This window comes from Wyeomyia smithii, chromosome 3 (assembly GCF_029784165.1).
Source record: "Wyeomyia smithii strain HCP4-BCI-WySm-NY-G18 chromosome 3, ASM2978416v1, whole genome shotgun sequence".
Taxonomy (NCBI): Eukaryota; Metazoa; Arthropoda; class Insecta; order Diptera; family Culicidae; genus Wyeomyia; species Wyeomyia smithii.
Genome location: NC_073696.1, coordinates 252711820 through 252739737, shown reverse-complemented (window position 1 = coordinate 252739737; position 27918 = coordinate 252711820). Strand labels below are relative to the sequence as shown.

At 39.3% G+C, this 27918-nt stretch overlaps 2 protein-coding genes across 4 annotated transcripts in view; one reads left to right on the top strand and one right to left on the bottom strand.

The window, feature by feature from the left end:
* Window positions 1–27918, bottom strand: part of LOC129727260 (transport and Golgi organization protein 2) — a 129549-nt gene that overhangs the window by 100587 nt on the left and 1044 nt on the right. The gene's annotated exons all lie outside the window — the stretch shown is intronic.
* Window positions 4044–27817, top strand: LOC129727259 (uncharacterized). Of its 2 annotated transcripts, none has more exons than XM_055684897.1 (4): window positions 4044–4453; window positions 25682–26333; window positions 26401–26653; window positions 26723–27812. In XM_055684897.1, the coding sequence occupies exons 1-4, from the start codon at window positions 4260–4262 to the stop codon at window positions 26908–26910; spliced, it is 1287 nt and encodes a 428-aa protein (XP_055540872.1). In that variant the 5' UTR covers window positions 4044–4259; the 3' UTR covers window positions 26911–27812. The 2 variants fall into 2 exon arrangements, with proteins under 2 accessions (XP_055540872.1, XP_055540873.1); XM_055684898.1 differs by lacking the exon at window positions 4044–4453 and adding an exon at window positions 25196–25302 and having other exon boundaries at window positions 26723–27817.

Below are 27918 nucleotides of genomic sequence, written 5' to 3'. Positions count from 1 at the left end.
TCTCTTGATTCTGGAAACCTAGAGAGTTGTGGTCTTCAGCAAAGTTGCTCAGGAGGTCAAGGGCTTGTGATTTGCGGAGAGTATAGTTCGGGATTCAGCCACAACGCAGCGCTAGTGTGCATGTAGTTTTGGGTGTTTTAAACGTTATTTAGCTCAATAATCCCATCATTTAGAGAGTTGCGATTTTCAGCAAAGTTGCTCAGAAGATCAAGAGTCTTGCCTTTTGTATAACATTTTATACATTTCAATCATGTATAGCGATGTGAAAATCGTCACATATGTTTAAGATTTATACATCTTTCGATTCCTGTATTTTATAAGATTCGTTATTTGCATCAACAGTATGATATAAAATGTTATATTAATATTATTTAAAAAAACAATCAGCAAGTCCCCATTTAATTCAACCAACCACGTGCACGCTTCCCATACAGTGTATGCACAGATATTGCAAAAATGTACCAAATATTGCATCGCATCGCATCTCGCATCTTCAGCTACCACGTGATTGGTCGTTTCGAAGAGATGCTTCTGCCTAAACCAATCATAAAAATACTGGATAGCGAATACGACAGTCCTAACTTAGCAGTAGTAGCAGTGACAGTGGACTATTGAAAAGTTGCCTTTGTGCGGCAGCGGCAGCCATAGTAACAGGGCCAGCTAATTTCTCTAGTAAAAAGCTGCCAATGTGCGGTAGCGGCAGCAACAGTAGTGGGTAGATCGGCCAACACTGCCTATAATGAAAAGTCCGCATTTTGACAACACTCTTAAAACTTGTTTGCGCTGCATAGTGTTTGTTCCAATCATGTTCAGCGATGTCGTATTTATATGTGCTAATTGAAATTTGATAGCACTTTAACTCCTCTTTTGCATAAAATTTTAAACATATTCAATACGAGTGATGTAACGAACAACGTCAACTTTGTGGTCGTGGCTTTGCACACATCCCTTGTGATTTTTTCTTAAAAGTAATGAAGGCGATCAGCTTTTCAAACGCAGAAGCGTGAATGACGGAACTTGGAAAGTTGTACAGTTGTATGTGCTTCATATTCATCATATCTCGGAAGATATTTGAGAATTGCTGCTGGTGCTTTGCTGATTAGAAATGAACGCGCGCCGCATGACTGTGGTGATTCTTGAAACTACGTTCCCCTACCAACATTTCAACTGAGGAAAAAATAAGTGAACGTAGTGCAGAGTGCAGAAGAAGCAAAAGACAACCGGATCTGATTGTGCCTGATTTTTTTTCCGGTTCAATTCTTGTGCGCCAGAAGAAGTGGGTGGTGGCTGCTGTGAAAGCAGCAGAAAAAGTGCTTTATGACTAACCAAAACGAAATTCGGTTTTTGTTTAATTATTGGGGTTAAATGTTTCAATAAAAACATTGTCCTTCTCAGGACCAACAAATCTACAGTTGAAAAGTTAAGGAATTTTCTCTTTTGGTTATACATATAATGGTAAATATAGACCATATTGACACGAACATCCAGAAATATTCTTTCTTTTGTGGTATAACTTGAGCAATGGCACACTGTCCTCTACAGGACAAATTGAAGAGTTGATTTTCTTCTTTCTATAATATATGCTAAAATGAAGAAATGCTCACAAGCTAGAAGAAACGCGTTCTAATATATGGTGGTGATTGCTCGAGTATTAGGCACACTGTCTGTCTTCTACTCTGCAGCATAACACTCAATTTATGGCATAAGGAGACGTGAACGATGCCAACTTTCTCGTTCATCGTGGGCGGTAAGGGGAAGTACTGAGCTGAATAAGTCGTTACAATGAGACCCAAATATTTGAAGTGTTGATGAAATTGAAGCTTTCTGCCCTCTTGCTCACTGTATTGTGTATTAATGAATGATAGCTGCTTGTTGTCTTACGTCAATAATGTGATTGTCAGATATCAATAGACTGTGAACAGGTAAGGCAAATAGTTTAAAAAGCCCTTTTTTGATGACGTAGAAGTCCAAAAACAGGGACCAAAAAACAATGTTCGGTACATTTCTTCAAGAATATTTCACAAGTTAGGACAGTTTACGGCTGACAAAGGCTTCCTGTGCCAATAAATAATACGGAATACAATTTCAAATGGCATTTTCGCGTTTTTAGAGATCTGCGTCACGCGTCTTATGCCTATTTTTCGCTACTAATACAAATATAACCTTCTACTTCTTTGGTGACGTTTCTATTTTTATGTTTTCATGTGTCTTAAACAGTTTCCAGTTCAAGTTTGACAACCTGTTCAAGATAGAAGACTTATAAAACAAAGAAAATTTATAGCAAGAATTGAATGAGGAATTTCAGTTTCAAAAATACGATTTATGATCAAGCCCCAGTTAGTCATCAGCTATCTCCCAGGCAGATTCCACACGACCGGAAATGAATCATTATTTTGGAATTTTCTAAATTCCTCCGAAGCCTACGTTGATGCCTTTCTTGAAAATAAAACTTCAGCTCGTTATTGGTAGGTACCCAAGTTATTATCATTTTTTGCGATACGAAATAAATCAGATTCAACATGATCGTTTCTGGTTCCATCCAATCGTTTTTGTCAGTCACTTTAACCTACCGCGTGTTAGCTTCTATACATACAACAAATCAAGTAAGGAACAGGAAACATATAATATGTTTGTGTGGTGATTCACACTGCTATCCGCTGTAACCTGCCGAAAATGCAAGATTTTGTGCATCAAACGATGCGATTCTTCTGAATTTACGATGCCTCGCTGTATGGAATTAGCAGCCTAAAGTGTAACTGTGGATAGAATTTGCTAAAGTATATACATGTGGATAGAGTAAAGCGGGGCAAAACTAACTGTTTTCGTGACATGACTATTTGAAGTAAATAGTACATAATGTTCTTCTTGGTTACCGATTAGTACATAAGTTTGTTGTCATTAAAACAATTTTTTTAACTCTTTAGTTCAAGAAATACTCATGAGTTCTTTCTTTTTAGTCCTCAAGTATCACTCCCTCTACTACGATTCGATATCCGAAGCAAGTTTCTTGGCAACATATGAATTCTACTGAATATTCAACCCACAAGAACGACTAGAATTTCTAAACTCTCTAGTTCTAGGAAAAATTATTAAATTGTTATCCCTAACTTCAATGAAATGTTTTAGTCTACAATGAACTTTCCTGGTTGATTTCTATGAAACCGTCGAAAGAGTTTCGATGCAGTAATTGTGTCGAGTGCACTGCAAAGTGTTGCCAGAAATTTTTGTTCGTAGATTTCAAAAGAACAGATGCTAACTGTTGCCCCGCTTTACTCTCTGGAGAAACGAGCTTAAAAAACGCGAAATACCAGACAGCGTTCAGTGGTCGAGCAGAAATTAGCAAAAAAATCCACGCTTCGAAAACCGGATATATTAGCAAATCCCAGCAACCCATGCCCGAATTTTTTCCATCGTAAGCTAGCGCGCTTCAACTACTTCTTAGCTAAGCTGGCCGGTCAGAGGAAATGAGTGCAGGGGGCGAGAGGAACGGTTCGTTCCAATTATTACAATGCCGGTCAGGTATAAAGATCGCGTAGTCCACATTCCTGAGGCATCGCAAGAACAAAAACATATCTCATCGGCACGTCAAACCCGTCATCTTCAAATCTGGGACCGCGTGCTTGCCCCGCTAGTGCTTTTGAAGCTTGAGGAGCTTCTTGGAAGTGTTTTTTTTTTGTGTGCGGCGCACTTCTACCAACACGACGGCGCCGGTGGCGATCAACTCGGAACGGCATGCGTTATCGTTGCTTCTGGCCTGGCCTCTATTGCCCATCATCTCTGAAGAGCGTCTTCGTTCGCTCTCAAAGTATGCGAATAAACCACGTGAGTGCAAACGGCGCGAGCGAGCTCTTGCTCTCTGTCTCTTTCTCGCTCCGACCCAAAACAACCACCCAAGTCGCAATGGTGAAAGGGTTGCGCACTGCGTCGCGCTCCTCGTCGTTGTCGTCGTCGTCGTGGTTGTAGTCGTCGATGGAGGCGCTCGATCAGATTCCGCGGGTGCGCGCTTGTTTGTATACACTACACACCTATTAAATATCGGCGAATTCACGCGATTTCAGTCAGTAGAGCATCGCGAGCCGCTTGAGCTATGTCGTGAGGTTGACAGGCGTCAGTCGCTAGGAGACAGGTAGCAGAGTTTCAGTTTGGTCGTTGCTTGAAGCAGTGATCATCAGTGTTGGCAGTTCGAGAAAATAGAAGGAAAAAAAACGGGTGGAATTTTTTTTTCATAGTGCAAAGAACAGAATTGAATCAAAGTGATCATGTCAGTTTTGCCGAGAAACGTGATCGAAGCCATCAAGGAGCATGTGACCACGAAGGGGATGAAGGATCCCAAGTTCGACATATCGAGTGGCTCCCGCAATGGTGACAGTTATTCCGGGGATGTGTATCGGATCGTCATTTCACCAGACCACGACAAAGATGTCGAGGATTGTCGCAACAATAATAGTGAGGGGTGAGTTTGATTTTTTTTCTTTTAAAAAAAGCTCAAGTCGCACAGAACTCGATTCTTTCGGTATCGTAGCACCGAAGCGGGCATTCCGCAGGTGTCTCTTATCGGTTGGAAAAATTCGACAGTTGAATAAAAAATTTCGTCACCGGAGATAACGAATTCGGTCGAAAGCGGTAGGGTCAAGAAACGTTCAACTCCAAGGTCTCTTACTCATCTCGCAGGCAGGCACGGAGGTGCTGATATTGGCTTGGTGTTTTCGTTATTAAAGTGCATTTTTCGTTACCTGAACGATGTTACAAAGTAACCATTTTGCGGTTTTTTTTTTGTGATTCGTGCTGAAATAACACCCAACCGGATCATAGATACTGGCGTTCAAGGTCAGACTGGGGGATTTGCAAACGGGTTAACATTTTTGCACGGCTGGCTCAGAACTCGAGAATCTTCAACGATGGAGGCGCGTAATGCTTTGTAAGCACAGAACAGACTGAAGTGGTTAAAAGTGGCTGGGTTTGGAACCAGGTTAATGCGTTAATTATGAGATGTTTCCTTTTCTGTAGTCTGTAAAAGGTAGTTTTTGCGACGCAAAAACGGTTGTGTTTAGACTTGATGAGGATGAGTGGTGAGATAGGTATAAATTAGTGCCAAATTTGTTCTCCAAACACACCCAGGCTATAGAAGGTATTATTGGGTTTGTCCCAAATTTAAGTTTTTAACCATAGAAACAAGCAAAAGAAGTTTTAGAATCTTGGGATAAGTAAAGGTGTGTCAATTTCGAATCTTATTTAGGATGAGTACTTTAATGATCCGACAATAACACTGGTAAACGCAGATTTTTCCCTAGAGCTTAAACTGAAAAAAATAAAGATTATAGCTTTTCAACTATTCCGGTGAATTTTGTATTACGAGTAATAGCGTCCTAATTTTCAGGAAAAAATCAGTTTAAAAGAAGTATGTTGAAAAATGCGTTTTTTTTTGTTAAATAATGGATAAGTAAGTAACTGAGAATTTCTACTTCCTTGTGTCTTTTTTACTAATAAACGGTAATTACCTGTAAATTATGCATTGCAGTGCTTTTAACAAATAAGTCTATCGACTCTGCTGTTTTATCTTGTAAGTAATAATTGTTGCACGCATTTTTTATGTATCTCAAATTTTCCCGCTTTGCTGGTTAACTATAAAAAAGTGTGTGAAAAATCAGTCTCTCATGTCGTGTTGGCAGTTTTGAGATGCAAACAATCAGAACAAAATGCTGCTGTGAACCTGAAGAGGTCTGTTTCAAGACTATTAAATCTTATAAATGAAGTAGAACAATTTTCTTGCCATTTTTTCGAGCGGATAATCGGGGAATTTTACTAGGACGCGTTTTTTGCCCACAAACAATTAACCTTACCCTAACAACGAATGCCTACTATGTTTCTATAATTATCATTATTATTACATTATCATGAAACGCCAGGTCCCAAAACATTTCCTATCAATTTTATTTAGGAATATGTTGAAAATTATTTTAGTACCAATATGTTTTTTTGTCTTTGCAATGCAGCAGTATGAAAGCAATCAAAAACGGTCTTCAATGAAAAATGAAAAAGATTTTAAACGATTTTAAACTGCATCATATTTTACCCTAGTTGCATTACCGAAATAAGTTCGCATCATGGTAATATCTGATACCCAAATTTAAACCTCTACGAATGCTAATTTTTATTCTGTTATTTGCGTTTACCCAAAAAAAAAAGAAAGTCCAGTCGGTGTTAATTTACGCACGGACTGACTGACTGGCTGTTTATTTTGGTGGGCGAATCGAAACAAATTACCACCTGAGCGAAAACTGTAAACCCACCGCCGGCCGCAGCGGCTGCCACCACCACCATCGCCTTGCCGTTATCCCCGGCGCGACAGAAAGCTACCGATATCGGCTGATCACGAATGAAATTGGGGCTTGCTGATTTTTTTTTCGACGCAGGTTCAACGACCGCCCTTCTTTCCAATATGTTGAGCCAGTCTCCAGCGACGACGACGACGCGACGGCAGCGGTACCCTTCCACCGCGGCCACCGCGTCAACAGCCCGGCAGACTGATCCATTATTGTCACGTACCTCTGTCTCTTACACTCTCTTTCTCTCTGCTTCTCCATATGTGTTTAATATATATGCACGTAAGATTAGGTAACCTCCGAAAGCCGGCCTGCAAGCCCCGGTACAGATGTACGAAGCGACGAAGTGGCCAGTGCTTAAAATTCGCACAATGCGGCGACGCTCTCGGGTTGCGCTTTCACACGGCGCGTGGCTCTTTGTTTGGGTGGGTGACGTGACGCGAAGCGACGCTGCCTGCTGTGCAGCCGCCGGTCCAGCGGTGGTGATGGAGGTGGCGGTGGAGGTTGGCTTTCGGATGCGATTTCGGGCATCACGATGTGCAGCTCTGAATCGAAATGGCAGCCGCGGATTTAAATTTGCACTCTCATTGTTCATTAATATCAATGGAGATCTAGTAGGCTTGCCTGCTTGATTTTTTGACAATTCTCTGAAGACAAATTTCAACGACGAACCTTAAGGTTTTCCCCCTTAACCTGCCCTGCAAGCACATTTGATAATCATAACCTGCAGAGGGTCCGGTGATCGTGAACCCCGTTTACACACCCTCACTCGCACTCGGCGATTGTGTGCGGTTCCGTTCGCAAACAATTTCGCGTCAGCAGTAAATAGCGGTTTCAAATTTACACTTTCGTGTGCATCATTTAGGTAACGTATGTATGGCGGTGTCACCCTGGGGCGCCTGTGTTTATTACAGTAGAGCGGTATGTTCGAGCACGGAGTGGCCTGTAGAATTTACAACCAGGCGAGGCCATTAAACTCGAAATCCCACAGGCACATGTGGCTTTGGCCTAGGTCAGTTATCATAAATATATACGTAGCCACACACACACACACACACAAAGCGAGAGAGAGAGATACGCAAGTCAGCAACGCCACACGCCGACACCCAGTGGGAAACGTCAGCAGAACATATTGCCAATCAGCTGGAAGACACCGCGTGGCGATCGTTCCTGACCGTCCGTCATGTGACGCGGGCCGGAGGAATGTGGCAGGAAAGTGGTTCTAAACCGGGTGTTTGTTGTGTATACAAAAGTTGAACTTTGTTACTCATTTGCACTTTTGACGCTTTTTCGCGGCACAAGCGATACGGATTTCCCTTAGAAATCACTATTACAAGCGGTGAATATTGTGTGTGCATTGGCCGAAACGAGCTTGGGAACAAGTGGCTCAAGTAGAAGTTATGCTGGTAAGGTCTATTTTTGGTAGGTGTGTGCAAACATATTTGAAAATCCTGAATTACGTGTTTGACAACTGGTAGAGGGTTTTTGCTAATTTTGCACTTATTCTTTCTGCTGCTAAATGTTGCCTTTATCTTCGAAGAAACAATGTTTTATGGTATTCTCTGATGATTTCTGCACAAAATCATCGTTATTTAGAATGTATAAACATATTTTATTCTTTCGGCTGCGTACTTTTGCCCCACAATGAGTTTTCCAACTTTTTTGATTTCTTAGACAATTGGCAAAACAAATTCACCCTGTAAATCACAGCTATACAGCAATTTTTTAGATTTCGTCATTTCCGAGTTTGTGTAGTTTCCGAATAAGTATATTGTAGCTCCCAAAACTAAGAAAATTAGATTAAACAGCTCGAAACACAAGTCACCCCAAACACCATTCAAACGGATTCTTCTGTGTTCACATGTGTTATCAGCCGACGTTATAATGCTGAAAATTCTTACAATGTTGCCAGTTTATTCTGCTCATATGTTTCGAAAATGCCAATACGTACTTTTGGCTCTCATTACTCTATTTATCAAACTCGTCCGTTCTTCTCACCTATTTATTCAATGACTTAAATTGTTGTTCTGAAAGAACGGTTTTGGGATATTTGCTAAAAATGTTCGAAAATATGCTTCGCGTCCGTTTTTTTGACTGAGACTCTTTTCCACAAATTTCACACTTAATAATGCGACAATAAATTAGAGAACGCAAGCTCGTCGTTAGTAGAATTTTGCCTAAGCTAGTTGCATTTGTTTCAACTTTTCGTATGTTTACTTTTGAAAATACATACACATTATGGCATGTATTCAAAGCACAATAATTGTAATTGTACGAGCAGTTGTACTATTCCAAGCGGCACAAAACAATGCAATAAACAGTAGTTTTCTGGATGGAGGATGAAGAATATGTACAAGAAATATTATTCAACTTCATTGAAAATACGGTATGAAAAAGACTGATTCATTTAGAATCTTTAATCACAAAACCAGTTCACTGTGGTCCAAAACGGCAAAAGTGAATTATAATTTCTAAGTGACTGTTGCCTTCATCCTAGCTTAATAGTGTCTTGGGAACAATTGCTTCTCGCCGGACTCGCATATGAAGGATAGGACAAATGGAATCGATAATACTTGTCCCTTTTTCCTTATTGGTTCCTAAAGCTATCGAAGAGTAGCTAAAACAAGCTTAACACTAAAAAGCTAGCTTGAAGGCTCAAACAAATTTTTATACCAACACGCCGAAAATTTATTGTCCTCTAGAGAAAAAAATATTTCCAAAATGTTTTCTGTGCATACCAAGTATTATATTTCATGACATTACAATTGGTGGAAAGATTTATCTGAGAATCTCAAAGTGCACAGTACACAATGGCCCAGAAACCAAATTTAGGGGGAAATTTGGGTCTAGAGCTCTATAGCAACATTTTAGAGAAAAACTTTCTTCTACAAAGTTGTTACATATGATAAAGCGCTTATTGAAAAATTATTAAAAATTAGGGTGACCCACATTTTCAATGCAAAAAAGTATCTAACTTTTTTATCTTTGTAGATAGAAGAAAAATTCGTTCTACAATGTTATAGCTCTATTAATTTTAAGTAACTTTGTAAAAAAGTTTTTCTCTATTTTTGAAAACAACCGATTTTTATTGAAAAAACACATTTTACGCTCTAACTTTTTTATTTCAAGATTCATCTCAAAACTGTCTTTGAACGACTTTTAGAGCTTTTTAAGAGAAACAATTTGCAATGCTGACATCGTGAATATCTCAATTTAACTCAAAGATATTGATATTTTTCATAAAAAAATATGCGTTTTTTATTTGTATGTCATTCTTTTCGGGGCAAAAAGCAAATCAAAGCCTACATGCTACATTCGACCTTCTGTTTTATTATACACAGACTAGTGATGGGAAATATCGCCCAGAACGGACATCGATAACAATCGATAATTCCGAGACTTTTATCGATATTATCGATAAGTATCGATAATTTGACAGCTAACGTTTGCGGTGAAAAATTTTTTTTCAGATGATGAAAAAAAAACTATTTCAGATGGCGATGAAAAAAAAACTATGACAGATAATTGAGTTGGATAAATTTCCCATGGAAGGTTGTCATGTTAGCTTCCTCACAAAAAATATTACGTCATTGCGTGCAGCCTTTCGACAGTTAACCGGAACATTCGCCATGGCGGACGAAAACATGCGTGTAGCCATGTTTTTAAGCTCTTTCTTTGTTTTTTTTTAATTCCTCCTCCGTTTTCGAGACAAAATTGTTGGAAAAGATCTTGCGCTTCAAATTTACCCAGAAATTCTCGATGGGAAGCAGCTGGGGGACATTGAGCGGATTCGCCGACTTCGGTACCACATCAATATTCAGCCGCTCCATCTTCTCCAACGATCGCTTCGAATAGTTGGCCGACGTCAAATCTGGCCAGAACACCGTGTCTTCGCGCTTATGGTATTTCTCGATGAACGACGCAACTTCTGTCAGGCACTTCGTACTCAGGGATGCCACATGTACAGATTAATCTGTATTTTACAGATTTTTGGCCGAAGTAACGGTACAGAATCTGTATATACAGATATACAGATTTTCGTCGAAAAGTACAGATTTACAGATTTTTCGAAATTGACATTAACTTTTAAAAACAATCCAAATTTTATTTCATTAAATATTGAGCAAATTGAACATATTTTCAACTCCTCACACATATTAAGCTAAAAATTTCGTTTATGTACCATAAAAACTCAAAAAATACAAAGTTCTTTGTGTTTAAACAACACAGATTTTTTTTACAGATATTTTTGTTCCAGATACAGATGTTCAGATTTTTTCAAGGGAAACACAGATTTAAATGTGGCAACCCTGTTCGTACTATGAATTTCCCCGTTCACGGCCAGCCCGGAGCGAAAGAAGAGCAATTTTGACATCCCTTTCTCGCTGATTGACAGCAACAGCCGCACCTTCTTGGGGAACTTGGTCTGTGAAATAAACCTCACCTCGATGCTCACTTCCTTCGTGGGGGAGGTAAAATACGGAGAGCACTGCTAGTCGTTGCCATCCAGGGTGAGATAGGTCTAGTCGTCCAATACCACTGCCGCGTCGCGATTCGCCGGGAAAATTGACTTGACCATCTTCAACCGCTGTCGCTGCGTCATTGCCTGCAGCTCCAAGACCAGTGGACGGGACTGCCGCTTCCTGCATGTTTGTCCATTTTCTCCAGATGCTTTTTCACTGTTTTAGAGCACGCACCAATCTCTCTGCCAAGTGCACGCAGCGATTTAGCCACTTTTCCCTCGGTCTTCCTCTTCAGCATCCTTGGAAGCTTCTTGTCGCTCAGGGTCGTTGGCCGTCCGGAATCGGGCTTTCTTTCGATGCTCTGATCGTTGTCCAATAGTGTCAAGATGTTGTAGATGCCAAAACCGACATACCCGGGGTCCACAAAGTGCCGCACGATGTCCGTTTTTGACGGGGCGGGGTACCGTTCATTGAACGCGCACACTTCTGAACGGAGTAGCTTCACTTTTTTCGCCATCACAGTTAGAGTTTGACTGATAGGGCTGTCAATTTTTTTTTGCTAACTCATGGGTTACTATGATTGATGATGCATGAGTAGTTTCGTCAGTGCGATTGAAGGTAAACCCATGAAAAATCGGCAATTTTTGTCCATTTTTTTTACCGCAAACGTTAATCGACAAATGCAATTTTGCTATATAAATTTGTTAAAAACAGAGACAGTGATGGCCCAAACAGAATGGATACGTTGCGTTGCGTTGACGTCAATGTGACAATAAATGTATGGGCTAACTGTCAAATTGCCGCAAACGCAGCCGCAACGTATCCATCGTGTTAAGGCCTTGAATGACAAATCTTACGATACTGCAAATGAAAATTCAAACAACCGGACGAGTTAAACAGTTTGTTTTGGAAAGTGCTCGGGTTTTACACCGAGAGTGCTTTCTACGGAGTAGTTTCAAGCCGAAGTTTATTTTGAAGGTTGTATAATAAGGGAAATAATTGAAGCAGGCAAAATTCTGTCAATTTTTAAATGGCCAAAACTTCACGAAAAATGAATCAATTTTGACAAAAAAGGTTTCATTTTACTGGAAAACTGTCCTCCTTTCCTAGTGTTACTTGAGAACTGGACGTGACCAAGGTTCACTGGAAATGTTTCGGATTTCCGGAGTCTGTGCCAAAGTGTACATTTTTGCAACGCGTAGAACTTTTTATGGTATTCTGTTTCACTTAGGTTTATATGTTGTCAATAAATAAGAATTTATTTCGGGTTCATTGGTAGCCAAAGATTGGAAATTCGCCAAGGAATCATCGAGGTTTTCTTTGAGCTTGCAGCACTCTGGCAGAATTCAATCGAACATTGTGGGTGTGTAGGTCATAGAGCAATTTATCTGGATTAACATTTAAATAGATCAGATTATTTTCACACGGATTTTCTCTAAAAGGTTATTTATGCAGATTTCCAAATTAACGTGGTTTCTACGCGAATTTTTGAATTAAAGCGGTTTATCAAGCGGATTTTTGGATTAACATGGTTTTTTTCACGAGGCATGTATCCCCCGCGTAAGAAAACCTAACTGTATTTGGACCTTTTTCTTATGAATCAATATATCTTAGTAAAAATTATCTGAACTTTCCTTCAAAAATATAAAAAAATGAGTTTAAGATCCTACTCTGAAAAAAATATATTTTTAGGAACAAAAAAGGATTTTAGAAAATATCGGTGATCTCAGATTTTTTTGAATGAAGTATTTTAGATAGACAATTTAGTTGCCTAAAACGTTCTATGCGTTGCAAAAATGTACACTTTGACACACACTCTTGAAATCCGAAACATTTTCGGTGTAGGTTGGTCACACGAAGTTCCCAAGTAATACTAATATAATACTGTTTTCCAGTGAAATGAAACCAGTTATCAAAATTGATTCATTTTTCGTAAAGTTCTGGCCATTTAAAACCCGAGAGAATTCTATTTATCTCAATTATTTTGTCTACCTCCTGTATAAATCAGGATACTTTTTTGGCGCAACAATTTCGTTGATTTGGATTTTTAGTGGAACTAAAAATTGTTTGTTGGGTAACAGATACTTTAAACTTAAACAGTTCCAAGTTAAACTAAACAATTACCAATAGACTGCCGCTATGCATGTCCATCATATTATAAAAGTTGGCGAGCCAAAGAAAATGCATTTTATTACAATTTCGTATCATTGCTTTTTATGAGATAGTGCAAAAAGTTTGGATATTTTTTCAAAGTTCTCCAATACTAAGTTGTCGAATTCATCTGTTCTTAGGAAACTAAAAACTATCAATACCTTTTCACAGACTAACAGACGTAACACTGGAACCTAGCTCCATCGCCGCAAAAAACGTTCATTTCGAATTTTCAATCGAATAACAGTCATCGCGCGAAAACGTCGTCCGGGGCGCTGTCATGCAATCTCATACATATTTTGTAGTTCCCCATTTGACACATTCAGTAACGCTGGCGCTGATGTCGAAATACATTACGCAGCGCGAATAAAACAGCAGATGGTGCTAGTGTTACTAACGTAAAGTACTGCAATCATCCAAACGATGATTTTATTGAAAATTTGTTCGAAGTGTTATGTCTGTTAGTCTGTGCCTTTTTAGTTACCTATATTGCTCAGAAACTCAGTGACACCCGGGGCGAACCGTTACACCACCCCCAACAATGCTAAATCTTGTCGAATAGCAAACAACAAATACCTAACGGCAAAAGCAACTCCTGGGGTAGGGTAGGTGAGGTCTCCTTCTTTTGGGTCTCCTCCAGTAACCAGCCGCACTGACTTGTGCTCACCCTTATAATATCGATAATTATCGTTAACGTAAAAAAATTAACGATAATATCGATGTCCAGCATTTATCGATATTATCGATAAGTATCGATAAGTTTCCCATCACTAACACAGACTTCGCAGCCAACTGTTAAGTGTAAAGGACAATTGCGGGGCTAGCGCTACGATCCTACTGACACTAACAGTCTCTCCCGAGCCGGGACTCGAACCTACGACGACTGGCTTGTTGGGCCAGCAGCTGAAAGGAGCTTGATTCATCAGGTATCGTTCAACTATTTCCACTCGCAGAATGCATCATCAGCGGAAGCCCAGAATAAGGAAAAAAAGAGGCGATTCGTTCGAGAGGTTCATGAAACTACTGTTAATACCGAAGAACAAAATGATGTTTTTGATTTATTCCACCTGGACGGAAAGCGTACAGCTATTATCAATGTTGGAGGTGTACCATTGAAGTTCGTTATCGATACCGGAGCTGATGAAGATATACTGAGCGACATGAGCGTAGCCAGAATTTTGAATAGGGGGAGGGGCAAGTTCCTCAAAGTTTTAGAAGTAAAAAATTTATTTGTTTACTAACACTAAATTAAACTAAACTGTGGAGATCGAAGTAAAGCACGAACGCGGACGGGCGCAATTGTTCTACTGCGTCACAATTTTCTCGCTAAATATTTTTAATTTATTGTTTTTGGTTGAAACAGTGTTATATAAAGTTAGCTCTCACCGAAAACCGCCAACGTTGCCTTCCGTATTTGAAGAAACAGCCGATATTAGTCAAAGTGCATGAAGATCAAGCGGATTAAAATGCTACTCTATATCTTCAAGAGAGCAAGTAATGGCGCTATAACCATAAGCTTAAAATGCTAGGACTAGAGTGAGTACTCAGGTAAAAAAATTAATTTCAATTTCCAACCGTAACAGTTGAAGCGAGTAAAGGCGCTATATCCTTGGTTTTAAAATCCGAACATAAGGAGGAAATACCTATGTTCCATCCCAAGAGATTGGTCAACAAAGGAGTGTAATTTCTTAGCTTTGTCACTCCCAACGAATTACATTACTTCTTACATACCGATTGTCCCCGTTCTTAGATTACATTGTATTATATTGCGCTACACAGTAGGCCTGGCCGTTGATAAGAAAAATGTATGGAAATCATTTTTTGAAAAAATGGTGGATATCATTTTCCAGGATCCTTTCAAGTACTGGCTGTGTTAGTGTAGACTAGACTAGACTAACACTAAATTAAACTAAACTGTAATTTAATTAACACTAAATCTACCGTAGAAAGATAACAATAACAACGTCGTTAACTAAAAAACATCTTCCTTTTATCCTCCGCAAATCGCTCCAGCGCTAATTCAGTAAATTTTTCACGATTGTTGTTAACCATCTGCCGATGAACACTCAGCAAGCAGAGAGCACTCAACCATTGTTAACCTCAGCCAGGTTTTCACCCGACGTAATGTGCTGAACGAGAGCTCAATCGTGCTTGTTTTACATTGTGAAGCACGTTCAATTTTAATTGCTTTCTCAGTCGCAGGTAAGAACGAACGGGCTTCAGCAAGCAAGTCTATAAGATCCCGGTCTTCCAAGTTCTTACCGTCTGCTCTCATGCTGTTGCAATGTTGATACCAGACTTCCACCTCTCCAACAAAATTGTTAACGTCATAAAAAAATACGAAAGCTCCTGTTTTGCACTTTAACTCTTCTAATGACATGCGTATTACGTTAGCAGTATGCAGCGAGGACAACGCGTAGGCAAGTGCACTATCTTCCATGAACCGTGTTTCCTGTGATGTTATTAGAGAATTAAGGTAAGGAATTGTCAATGCTCGATTCCAATACTAAGCTAGTTGATGCAGGTGGGTTTGTTTCAATGTTTCAATGGGCTAAAAATGTCGTTTTGTGCTAACCTACGCGTAAAAAAAATGGATTTTTTTTGGATGGTGGTAAAAAAATAACTAAGACAGATAATAAGAATTGATTAATTTCCTATGGAAGGTAATTATGCTAGCTTACGTGCAGAAAAAATCTACGATCTTGCGTACGGAATTTCGGCAGTTAACCGTAACGTTCGCCATGGCGGATGAAAACATGCGTGTAGGCATGTTTTCAAATTCTTTTTTCATTTCATTTATCAATTCCTCCTCAAATTTCGCGACAAAATTGTTGGAATAGATCTTACGCTTCAGGCTTGCCAGAAATCTTCGACGGAACGCAACTTGGGGACGTTGGGCGGGTTCACCAACTTTGGAACCACATCGACATTTAGCCGTTCCATTTCCTCAAATGATCGCCTCGAATAGTGAGCCGACTCCAGATCCGGCCAAAACACCGTGTCTTCGGCCTTATGGTATTTTTTGGTGAACGACGCTACTTCCGGCAGGTACTTTGTACTATAAATTCCCCCGTTCTCGGCCAGTCCGGAGCAAAAGAAGAGCAGGTTTAACATCCCCTTCACGCTGATTGTCAGCCACAGCAGCACCGTCTTGGGGAACTTGGTGTGTAAAAGAAATTTCACCTTAGCGTTATTCTGCAAAAAAAAAATCTGCACCAATGCCACTAATTTCCACCCCCCCCCCCTGGCTACGCCTATGCTGAGCGAAGAAGACTGGGTGTTCTTAAACAAATTGGATTCGAAACCTATGGAATAACGAAAGGTAGCAGCAAAACTTTCAACAGCTACGGATCAAATAAACCATTAGAAGTATTAGGTCAAGTTGAGACTGACGTAAAATTCAACAGCAGATCCTGCAAAACGAAATTTTATGTGATTCCGAGGTGTCTACAAAAACAGCAGAATACCTGTTGGCACTTAACCCTCATCTAGGGATGTCATCAATGAAACGAAGATTGAGAACAAAAGTATTGTGGACGCAGATGGACCAAATGGTAGATGATTTTGTGAAAGACTGTATAGAATGTTCGTTAGTATCGGAACCAAATACGGAACCTATTTCAAAAATAGATATACCAAACAGACCGTGGAAAAAACTAGCAGTGGATTTTACTGAGGTTTTGAATGGTCTGCACCTTTTGGTAATCACAGACTACTTTTCAAGATATCTCGAAACCGTAATTGTATCTTCAATGACAGCAAATAATAACAACACTAAATTACGTGAAATTTTCGCTAGATTTGGTTATCCTTTACAAATTGTATGTGATAATGGACAACCTTTTTCTTCGGAAGAATTTTTAACATTTTGTCATTCTAACGGAATTGCGATAAATCACAAAGTACCTTACGCACCGTTTCAAAACGGTTTGGTTGAAAGACATAATCGCACATTACTTAAAACAATAAGAATAAGCGTTACTATGGGTCGTGATTGGAAAGCAGATCTTCAAGATTTTCTACATGCTTATCGCGCAACCCGTCATGCTGTTTCTAAGTATACTCCATCTGAGCTCATGTTCGGCTGGAATATCCGTGATAAACAACCAGAAAATCAACGAAAAGTGAATATAGGTCAAGCCATTAAAAACGATATACTAGCTAAGGAAAAAGGGAAGAATTATACGGACAAGAAGCGTCGAGCGAAGATGTCTAACATTGATATTGGAGATATAGTTGTTGTAAAAAATTTAAATAAGAAAAGTAAACTATCACCAACATTCAACCCTCAATCATATATATAGTCGCAAAACGAAATGGGACCCGGCTGCATTTACAAAATCTGGCAGAGGCGTCTCGTCCACCTGTTCAACCTGTTCATAGGACAGGTAGACAATCTCAGAAAAAGAGTGTTTTTTTTCACATTTGTAGGGTGGGTAAAAATCATCGGAGTAATTTATTTGTAATTTCAATGTTATCCCGAACATCCTCATTTTATTTTCTACATAGTGGAAATTTATGCACCGTGAAGAATGTAACCTGATGGGCTACACTTCAGACTACGCCATACAACTCACACGCAACGCAACCCACACGCAATAATGACTACCGTTTGTTCAGACCTTTCACCTGAACTAACCGTCGTTCAACACTTCTCTGCACCTTCAAGTGCGGCAGGGTAGACGCAGTCATTTATTCTCACCACTACTAATGCGACGCCTCGCGTGAAAATGACATTTTTGGTTCAAACTTTCTGCTGAACAAAACCGATGTCAGCGAGAGAAAACATTCATTACACCTCTCTTTAGTGTCTGGTCATCTGTTTCGTTATGCCTTTCTGTTTCTTCTCTCGACGTCATTGAAATTTGAGAGAGACCACGTGGCCGCGAGAGTTTGCAGATCCATCTTCAGAGCTTTCGTAGTGCAAATGAAAAACGAGCCAATGCATTCATTATTTCTGTCATTGTGATGGAATTCTTCCGTCGATGTTTAGTTTCATTCAAACCTCTATACCCATTTTGTTCATTCGAAAACTTGAACCTCGCATAGTCCACATAGTATACGTTTGTCTTCTTACGCGCTGCTTTCTTATTAATTTAAAATTTTAACATCGTCAAAGGAAACGCTTTCACATTGAACTAAGATTTGATAAGCAAAGATAGGTTTTTTACTCATGCGAAAAGTTCAGAGGCAAAAAGATCATAAACATAATTTTTTAATTATCGTTGGACAAAACCTGCATGATACTGACATTGCATATCACAACGCCATCCGCGAACTTCTCTAGTTCTTCGACAGATAAAACCGATCATTGAGAATCATGATGCGATAAATGTGGATGAAGATTTCCTCTATGAAAGGATGCAGATATCATTGTTCTACGAGAAAATCATCGGAAAACTCGCGGTCAGAAAAGACCGTAGAGTTTCTTTGCCATATAGATAAATGTAGAGAGATAAAAGTTTTCAGACTGTTATCACGATACTGTTGTTTCAGTGTTGCAAATGTTGATTGAACAGGTAGCCCACTTGGTCACGCGTCGCCTCCGAAATCTGGTAACTGGAATTTTCTGTGACAGACATGTAAATCATACGAAGAAGATCATTTGTCGAAATCGTCTTTTGAGTTCAAATTCACAATCACAACAATTACCTGAATCCGATGCGTCAAATAAACCAAACATGCCAACCGGTTTTAAATGGATTACCCAGGACACAAATCAATCCAAAGATGTACCAACATCCATAACTTGTAGTTCCCGCAGGAGAATCAAACGCAAACCAAACTATCTTAATGATTATGTATTGTATCATGTTAATAAAATCTAAGTATAGGTTTATACATTTGGAAAAAGGGAGAGAATGTAGGATCGCAGCAAGTTATGAAATAAAGTAGCTTTGAATTATTATACTTAATAACGTCAGACAATAAAATATCATTCTATTCCCAACCACCAAGAAAAGCAGTCTTACACGCACAAGTTTTCCATAGAAACGCTGCTGATTGTTTTTCGCTTTTAAGAGTTCCAAATACCATTGAAGGAGACTGAATGATTCAAACACGATAGTATTTATTGTATCCAAGTTCACTTGCATTCAACAGTATCGCGAGAATCTTTGAGATATTATCGCCAGTGATACAAAATTATGAATCCAAATGAACGTTAGGTTACGTTCAATTGTTTGCTTACCGGAGCAATCAGGTATCATCAATGCTAACGGAAATTGTAGCATGGTGCATTAGCATGTGATCTAAACTGTAAAAAATATATTCTAACCTGCAAAATCTCTTCTACATGTTGATAAAAACAAAGTATTTTGTATCATTTTGGATAAGGTATTTTCGAACAACACTCGCTCGTGCTTGTCAGAACATTATTAAGCTTTAATAGTCATGCAGAAGTAAATTACAGGGTATTCAATAAGTTCGAATACACTTTAAAAATGAAATAACTAAATATTGTTTTCTGACTCAATTGTTAAGGCAATGTTTATTGAGAACCCTTTTAGCATATTTGCTGGAAACATGATTCTTCCCGTAGTGGTTCCGAAGTGCCGGGGCCACAACCTTCTCCAGATAATCAGCCTTATAGCATGCGGCGTTAATATTCACGTGTTCTCGATAAACACCAGTGAGAGCTTCCCACGCCTGAATACGGCCCCTCCAAACTATCACTGATGTGGCATTCTGGAACCACGGGATGTTTATGTGGGACGTGAGGATGCTGGCCAATATCGGCGCCCACAGCCGATTACATTGTGCGGCTGTTGCTAGACATAGAGTTTGTCATCAGAAAACACGAACTCCTAACCTGTATGCTGTGAATGTTTGACTCTGTGCAGTCTCTTCTTCGTTGAAGCCTCCGCTACCACGTGAACCTTTCGTTTCTTGTACGGCTTGGTCCTTCATCATGATGAGTGGGTAGTTCCGATCGAAAAATTGAGGGCAGCAACGGTCTTCCGGATCGAGCGGCTCTTTTTATAGCTACTGGCGTCCTCGCCGAGCGCTTCCGCCCGGATTTCGTACGGTTCTTGGCCGAGCCTGTCTCCCGGTACTGATGGATGGTGGTACATATAGGTAAAATTGCGCTTCCATGCGTGAGATTTCAACAACCGGAATATGTCACCGGGTCGCTTACCTCTTGCAAACAACTTAACTATGACGTCGCGGAACACCTTCATCGTGCGCGGTAAACAAACAACAAATAACAGCAATTCGGCATCGTGCGCGTCGGTTGACTTGAGCTGACATCAACACCAATACACAGGATGCACACAACGATGAAAAGTTGTATTCGAACTCATCGAACACCCTTTAGGTACAAATCATTAAATTCAATTCACTATAATGACAGTTGAAATTACATTAAGTTGAAAAATTCGGAAAAAGTATCAAAAAAAAGCCCACGTGTCGATATTTATTTATTTTATGTTTTTTTCTGGAGGTCAAATTTATTATCTACAACTTTGCCGAAGACGTCACGCCGATCAAAAACCGTTCTGGCCATAAAAATATTTGTAATCATCAATACATATAATGACAGCACAAAAAGCCCATAAAAGAATCCGCGCAAAGTTTCAGTTAAATCAAAATTGACAAGATGGGACATTTTTCATGGAATAGTCCCTATAGCAAGCATCAGAACGAATCAACGTGAAATTTTTTGTCGTCGAAAAATACAAATTTTAAACAATTTGCTGTCAAAATATTTTATATACGCCTACTTTGACCTAGAGAGCCTTTGAATTACTATAGAGTGACGCCATGTCATCCAAGTTACGCTGGTAATACTGGAAACACTGATCATCCTTTCTCTTTTCTCCGCACGAGTTTAATAGGTTATTTCGATTCAAAGAATGTCTTGAAAAATGTCTGCAACTGTTTGAAAAAACGGAAAAAATCTGATCAAATCTGGAAAATATCTATCCGTGATTCGAATAAATTTCGCTCGCGTAGGCAAAAGTCTGTCAGACTTTTGCACACATTTTAAGAAAGTCTGCGCAAATATAAAAAAAACTCTGGCGTAAATATGCAGAAACTATGGAAAAACTGCGAATATCTGCGAATCAATAAAAATCTACACACAGACTTTGAAAATCTGCGTTTTGCAGACAAATCTGCACATCTGGTATCCTTGGCTCGATTGAAATATGGCATTGACAGATAATTTTATTCGAATTTTGACAGCTGCAGGGCAAGGTTGCATATTCAATTTTAGGGTGCTTTTTCGCTGCGTGCTGATAGCTCGCTCCATAAGTCCAATTAAGAAAAACGATGTGTGACAAACTTGTAGTCCCTAAGTAGTATTTCAAGTTTGTCGAATAGTGCAATGCTCTAACTCTTATGACTGAAGCGCAAGAGCCCATATTCAGTGCAATGTTAAGTAAATATTCGCGGTGAATATTATAATATTCACCGCGAATATTGGCTGAACATGCTGCTGAATATGGGATCTCACACTTTAGGCATAGGAGTAAGAGCATTGCTTTCTTCAGCAAACTTGTAGCATTACTTTAGGACTGCAAGTGTGTCGTACATCAAGTTTAAATATTGTACTTGTGGAGCGAACTATCGTCACGCGGCGAATTGAATGTAATTGACACCCCAAAATTGAATATGCAACCTTGCTGCAGGGAAACCAGATATGAAGATTTGTCTGCAAAACGCAAATTTTTAGAGTTCGTGTGCATATCTTTATTGATTTGCAGATATTTGAAGATTTTCCATAGTTTCGGCAGATTTTTGTCAGAGTCTTCTTATATTTGCGCAAATTCCCTCATAATTTGTGCAGATTTCCTCATAATTTGTGCAGATTTCCTCATAATTTTGCAGAATTTTTTTCGAATCACGGATAGATTTTTTTAAGATTTCAAGTAGATTTTCTCAATTTTTTGAGCAGTTGCAGATATTTTTCAAAAACATCTGGCATCTCTGGACAGCTGTCACCACTCTAGTAATACACTGGAATCTCTTTTTACGCGATTGATGCGTGCGCGTAATTTGAAGCAAATCGTGTAAAGAAAGATCGCGTCGTTACAAAATCTTTCACTATGTGGTAAGTGTGTATGTATGTGTGTATGTGTATGTATGTGTATGTATGTATATGTGTTACATCTTGGCTAATAAACAATATTTCCAATGTCACATATCGCGTAACTTCAAGGAAATCACGTGAAAAAATCGCGTAATTGCGAGAAAATCGCATAAAAAAAATCGTGTAAAATAAAATCACGTAAAAAAGTTGCGTAAAAACAGAATTCAGTGTATACAATCACTCTACCGTGACCTTCCGCTATAAAATGAACAGTGCTTCCAGATTGTAAATTACTCAAACCTTGCATATACAGTCGTTATCGTATATAGACTGTTCCGAAAATTATAAATACATTTAGGGTAGAGAACATATTCTAAGCAGCTGAGACATTGAGAACATTGAGACGAAATACTCGCAATGTGTTGGGTGAAATTCAAACAGAAGTATATCAATCTGTTCTCTATCTTTTTCTCTGTCAGAACTTGTTTTCAGATTGTAAAACTAAGTTAGCAAACTTTAAATATAATCAATTAAAGTTACCAATCGAGGGACACTATTCCAATCACCCCGAACCTATTTGAAGCAGTTTCCATCTGTTTTGCAGGCGTTTTTTTTCAGCACCCGAAGTGGCTCCTGAATGGCTGCAATATAGGTCGATTTGTTTCTCTTCACAGATTTCTTTGTGATTAACGGTATTTTTTATATTCGTAAGACAGCTAGACAATCAAAGTTTTCGTTTCCATCATTGAAATTGTCGATATTGATCAAAATTAAGGAGTTTAAGGCCTGTTTTCTTCAACTGATTAAAATAGGCGCCTCTGCTTAAACCGTTCCCCACCCTATGATTAACCGGGATTTTAAATAACGTGCAGTATCCAGCTTTCCGCGAGCGGTGATGGCGGACAGTGCACGCAGCCCATTTTGACGTTTTCTGTAGGTCAGAGAATTTTCAATCGCAGTAACGGAGTGAAAAACATGAAAACTTTGCAACGTAGCATAGCAACTTTAATAAACAGTTTTGTTTATTATGATCCGCGCATGCGCACGACGAAATTAAAATGACAAAATGCCCATTGTTTGTTGAAGTTGCTACGCTACGTTACGATGTTGTGATATTTTCTACTCCGTTACTGCGATTGAAAATTCCCTGACCTACAGAAAACGTCAGGAAGGGCTACGTGCACTGTCCGCCATTACCGCTCGTGGAAAGCTAGATTCAGTCAAACCTTGGCTGCGTCCTGTTGTTTACATCTAAATGAAATAGATTTTGTGATTTCTTCTAACGTTTTGCGCGAAAGATTGAAAATGCGCGGCCTTTCTTCCGTCCAAAAAAAAAAACAAATTGTACACAAATGGGACAGCATGAGTGATATTTCGATCAGAAAATTAGCCAAATCACAAAAGTTCGGTCAAGAGTGTACGTTTGTAGATGCTCTGAGATGGCGTAGTCTGTGTATAATAAACAGAAGGTCGAGTTCCGAATCGGAATGTAGCACAAAGGCTTTGCTTTTGCAATCTTTGGAAGTACGTGGAACCAATTTATAATTACCATCTCTTCAATGTTCACACATACACTTCCTAACAGCGAAGGATTGACAGTTTTCCACGGCAACGAATAACAACACGTCAACATGCACTATAGTTTCAATATGGCAATGTGACTGACTTGCGGTTACTTTTCTCTTCGGTATAGAATGTAACGTCAAGTCAGTCACACTCAAGGTTTTTATCATAAAATCAATGATTTCAGTGGTTTTCACAACGTAATTAGTGCAGGCTAGTATGCAAACTATATTCAAGCATGAATATTGTCAAAATAATTCATCTTAAATAAGTGATAACTGAGCGTGAATGAAATATCTTTCGAAGCTGTTTTCTCGTTTTAACATTTTTACAGATGGGACTAGCGTGCGGTTACCGGCAGTATATTTGTGAGAAATATGCATTTTGGGTTTTGGGGTAAATTTTTAGCAGTTTTTTTTTCTAAGCAAACTTGATGAACATTCAAATAATTTTCCATTTATCATTTGATAAAAACTCTTGTAGTTGTGGGTTTTGAACAACAAAATCTAAACTGAAAGATTGAAAAACATGGAAAAAGGCCAAACCTCCGCTGCTTGAACGATTTTTAGAATATTGTAGAAATTTAAAAACATTATTTTATTTTTGGGCAAAATGCATTAAAATTTCTGGAAACAAACTTTTTTAATGTAAAATTGAACAAACAGGAATATTTTCTATGATATTCCAAACAAATAGGATGTTTTAATTTAAAAAAATACCTGCTTTTTCTTATACTAATCGATGACCGACCTTTCAGTCTACGAGTTTTCTTTGATTTTTAAATTGAAAAATTACATATTTTTAAAACTTTCACTACCTGCAGGCAGTGCCCAAAGTGACATTGCTTTTGCTGGCTCGTGAGGAATATAACCCTAGTAATAAACTAAGTTACATTTCTGCTGCTGACTTGTGGGAAATATAACTCTGCGGCCGAATTTCGAGAACACGTTTCTTTGAAGAGAAGAAAATTTCTTCATTGAAAATTTGTGGAGTAATTTTCTTCTCTCCGAAGAAATATGTGCTCGGAAATCGGCCGCTGGTTTACGTGTCATGACAGGGATGCCAGATGTGAAAACATGTCTTAATTTCGAAGACATTGAAGCGCGTGCGAAGCGTCGGTTGATTTGACCCGATTTACTGTTTACTGGGATTTTCGTTAACTTTCGAAGAGGACCGTGTTCACAAATTTCCTATGTATAAAAACATTATTTCGTGGAGTGTGAAGACATTCGTAAAATGACGTGGCTTCCCTGTGTCATTATTTCTTTGCGGCAGGATTTGTCTTGAAATAATTTACAGTCAATGAAAAAATTGAAATTCGATGGGGGAATCTTGGATCAGATTTGAATATATCAATTTAAAATCCATTCGCTATCAATGTTCAGATTCGAACTTTCTTCTGAAAAGCATCCCTATTCTAGTTAGTCATTGCCTCGCGATTTTAAATTTTCTCATTTTTTGAATCATTCCCAAAAGCAAACTTTTAATTTTTTTCTTTTGCTTTTGATGATTCACTTGGACGCAACCGCATTTGAGCCGGGTTAACAGGTTACTATAGAAACCAAACAATAAATACGGAACCTAGCGGGAAGCAGAATATTTTCAAGCACGCTTACTTTGCTTACTTTTCCTGCCAACCCAACAGTCGGTGGAGCGATAAGTGATTACTTAACAAAATGCGAAACGCGGGCATGACCAAAGCAAACGTCACTTACGGCCGACGGTGTGGAAGCGATCGAATTTCGGAGGAACTCCCGGCTATCGTACGGTAGAAGAATGTGTTGGTTGAAGCGAAATAAACAAAACAAATAAAACAAAAAAAAAAAAACACTTAGACAAGCGATGTGACAAACGCGGTCTCTGTTTCTGTCGACGTTTGCGGATTTTCGTACCTGATCGAGGCGCTCGGCTATAGAAACGCTGACCCGCGATTTTTTCTGCACAGTGACCACACGGATTATATCAGCGCTGTGTGCGCAAACGTATTGTAAACAGTTGTTTGTTTACTTGTAGCGCAAGGAGGGCAAACAGAAGATCTTTGCTCATGAAACCCACAAGCGATTACCAATATTTATCTAGCGTTTTCTTTTATTTCCGAAAAAAACGTACGGGTGGCTATGATTAATGTTACGATTATTCTCTTCCAGTGCCATCACCGAGCTATCGAAGGTCATCAGCGTTATCGCCAAGGTAGCCCCGACCAGCCAACTGCGGCGAAGTCTGTACAACAGTTCGGCCCATTTTCAGCGCGAGAAGTACATCTTCGATATCGTGCTGCCGACCTTCGAGAAGTTCCAGGAAACGCGAGGCCTGAAACCGTCACGGATGTTTACCCATTACCCGACGGTGATCGCGTCCGACTGTAGCGAAGGACGAGAGTTCATCCTGCTGGAGGACCTTTCGGCGGCCCAAGGATATCGGAACTTTCAGCGTACGGAACCACTGGACTATGACAGCGTTTCTGAGATTCTAGTTTATTTGGCTCACTTTCATGCCGTTTCGTTCGCCATGAAAGACCAGGCACCGGATATATTCGAGAAAATTGTCGGCCAGCTGAGGGAGACTATCTTTGTGGCACCGTTGCACAGTTCGTTCGAGGGTTTCCTCAAGCGGCAGGTTGACTATGCGATGAAAACGTTGGAACACTGTCCGGCCAAAGGGGACGACGAGGTGAGCAAGCGGCTTTTCCGATTCCGAGATGAGTATGGACCGTCGATGGTCGAGTGTGTGGACAACCGGGACGATGTCGTGATTTGCCATGGCGATTGCTGGATAAGCAACATTTTGTACCGACAGAAGGTAAGACTTGGTAGTGTTGAAGGTGTTTGGAGCATTTAAATTTATTGTTTTTCTCTTTGTTTTATAGATTACTTCAGTGCAGAAGGAGCTGAAATTTCTGGACTGGCAGGTTTCACGTTGTGGAACGCCGGTAATCGATTTGTCCTACTTTATCTTCTGCTGCACGGACACCGAACTGCGAACTCGGCTACCGGAGTTGCTACGGAAGTATCACTCCGCTTTGCTTCAGCGAATCGACGAACTCGGCAGTGACGGGACGAAATTGTTTCCTTTCGAAACGCTACAACTGCATTTGAGAAAGTTTGCCCGGTTTGGATTCGGTATGAAGCGCCCTTCGTTTAACCTCAAAATTTTGACCTGATTACTGATTTAATTTGTTCACTCGCTAGGAATGGCCCTGATGACCCTACACACCACTTGCTGCGTTGAGAAGGACCTGCCAGACATTTCGACCACGCTCGAGAACTCCGAACTGGTCGATCTGGACAAGTACGCCAAAGATTTGCTGTACAATCCGGCCTACATTAAGCGCATGACCGGCGTCTGTCGGGATATGGTAAGGCTGGGCTATCTGTAGGCCGTTTATACCAAAATGCCGCAAATAATATTTCCCCGACAAAACAAAGTATCGCAAACAAACAAAAATCGTTCCGTTGCGTTATAAGTTAGGTTAGGTTTTTTGTTCAAACTAGGTTAACGACGTTTGACAGTACTTAGAGTGTATCGATTGTATTTCAGTATTGCAAGGTGAAATTCACAAAAAAAAACATTCGCCAAACCTACCACCAATGAACGGAGGGGGGTAAGAGGAGAGGAAGGAGGTAGGGATTAAAATGGCAAACCACGCACAGGGAGTAAAACTAATTGTATCTAAGACAAATAAGACAAAACCAAACGCGCTACAAACGAAGAATTACGAATCGTAATTGGCAGTAATAATCATCACATTTTAGTGATTGGCATGTACAATTGGAAATAGAATGAGTTATGAGTTTAAATAATATATTGATGAACGCACACACAAAAAACCGCCTGTAAACAGCACTTTGATACTCAGTTTCTGGTGTTTTCTACCCTTAGGTTTAGTTTACCACTTTTAATCGATATCTCAATAAAGATATGACATTAGCTGACTAGGTTAGCTGCGCTAGTTTAGTGTAAAAGTTGAAATAAATATAGAGATATATTGATTGTTGAATGCGAATCGAAACAAATTCCGAAAGCTTCATGAAAAACAGGGGTAATTACTTTTAGAACTTTCGACAAATTGAAATCATTTTAAAAACCAATAGACGACCGTCAAATCAAATTGACAAAACGAATTTAAAAAAAAAACTTGTTTACCCTCAAAAAAATATGCTAAAAATAAATTAATAAAACAAAAACCTTGTTCAATCATAAAAAAAATGTAATAATGATTCAGTTGAGTAAAAACCCCGCTTAAACTGAAACCGTTATAAAAAGCAAAAATAAATGAATGAAAAAACAAGGACTTCAAAGCCTCAATCGTTTTATCACTGTCTAACTGGCTCAAAAATATTAATATCAATGAAAGAATAGAACCAAAAAAAAGAAAGTTCAAATA

What these genes read in the sequence shown, in the direction of transcription:
- LOC129727259 (XM_055684897.1), top strand. Translation starts at nt 4,260, where the DNA reads ATGTCAGTTTTGCCGAGAAACGTGATCGAAGCCATCAAGGAGCATGTG. An exon ending in CGCAACAATAATAGTGAGGG is followed by an intron (nt 4,454 to 25,681) that starts GTGAGTTTGATT and finishes ATTCTCTTCCAG; the next exon opens with TGCCATCACCGAGCTATCGA. An exon ending in ACATTTTGTACCGACAGAAG is followed by an intron (nt 26,334 to 26,400) that starts GTAAGACTTGGT and finishes TTTGTTTTATAG; the next exon opens with ATTACTTCAGTGCAGAAGGA.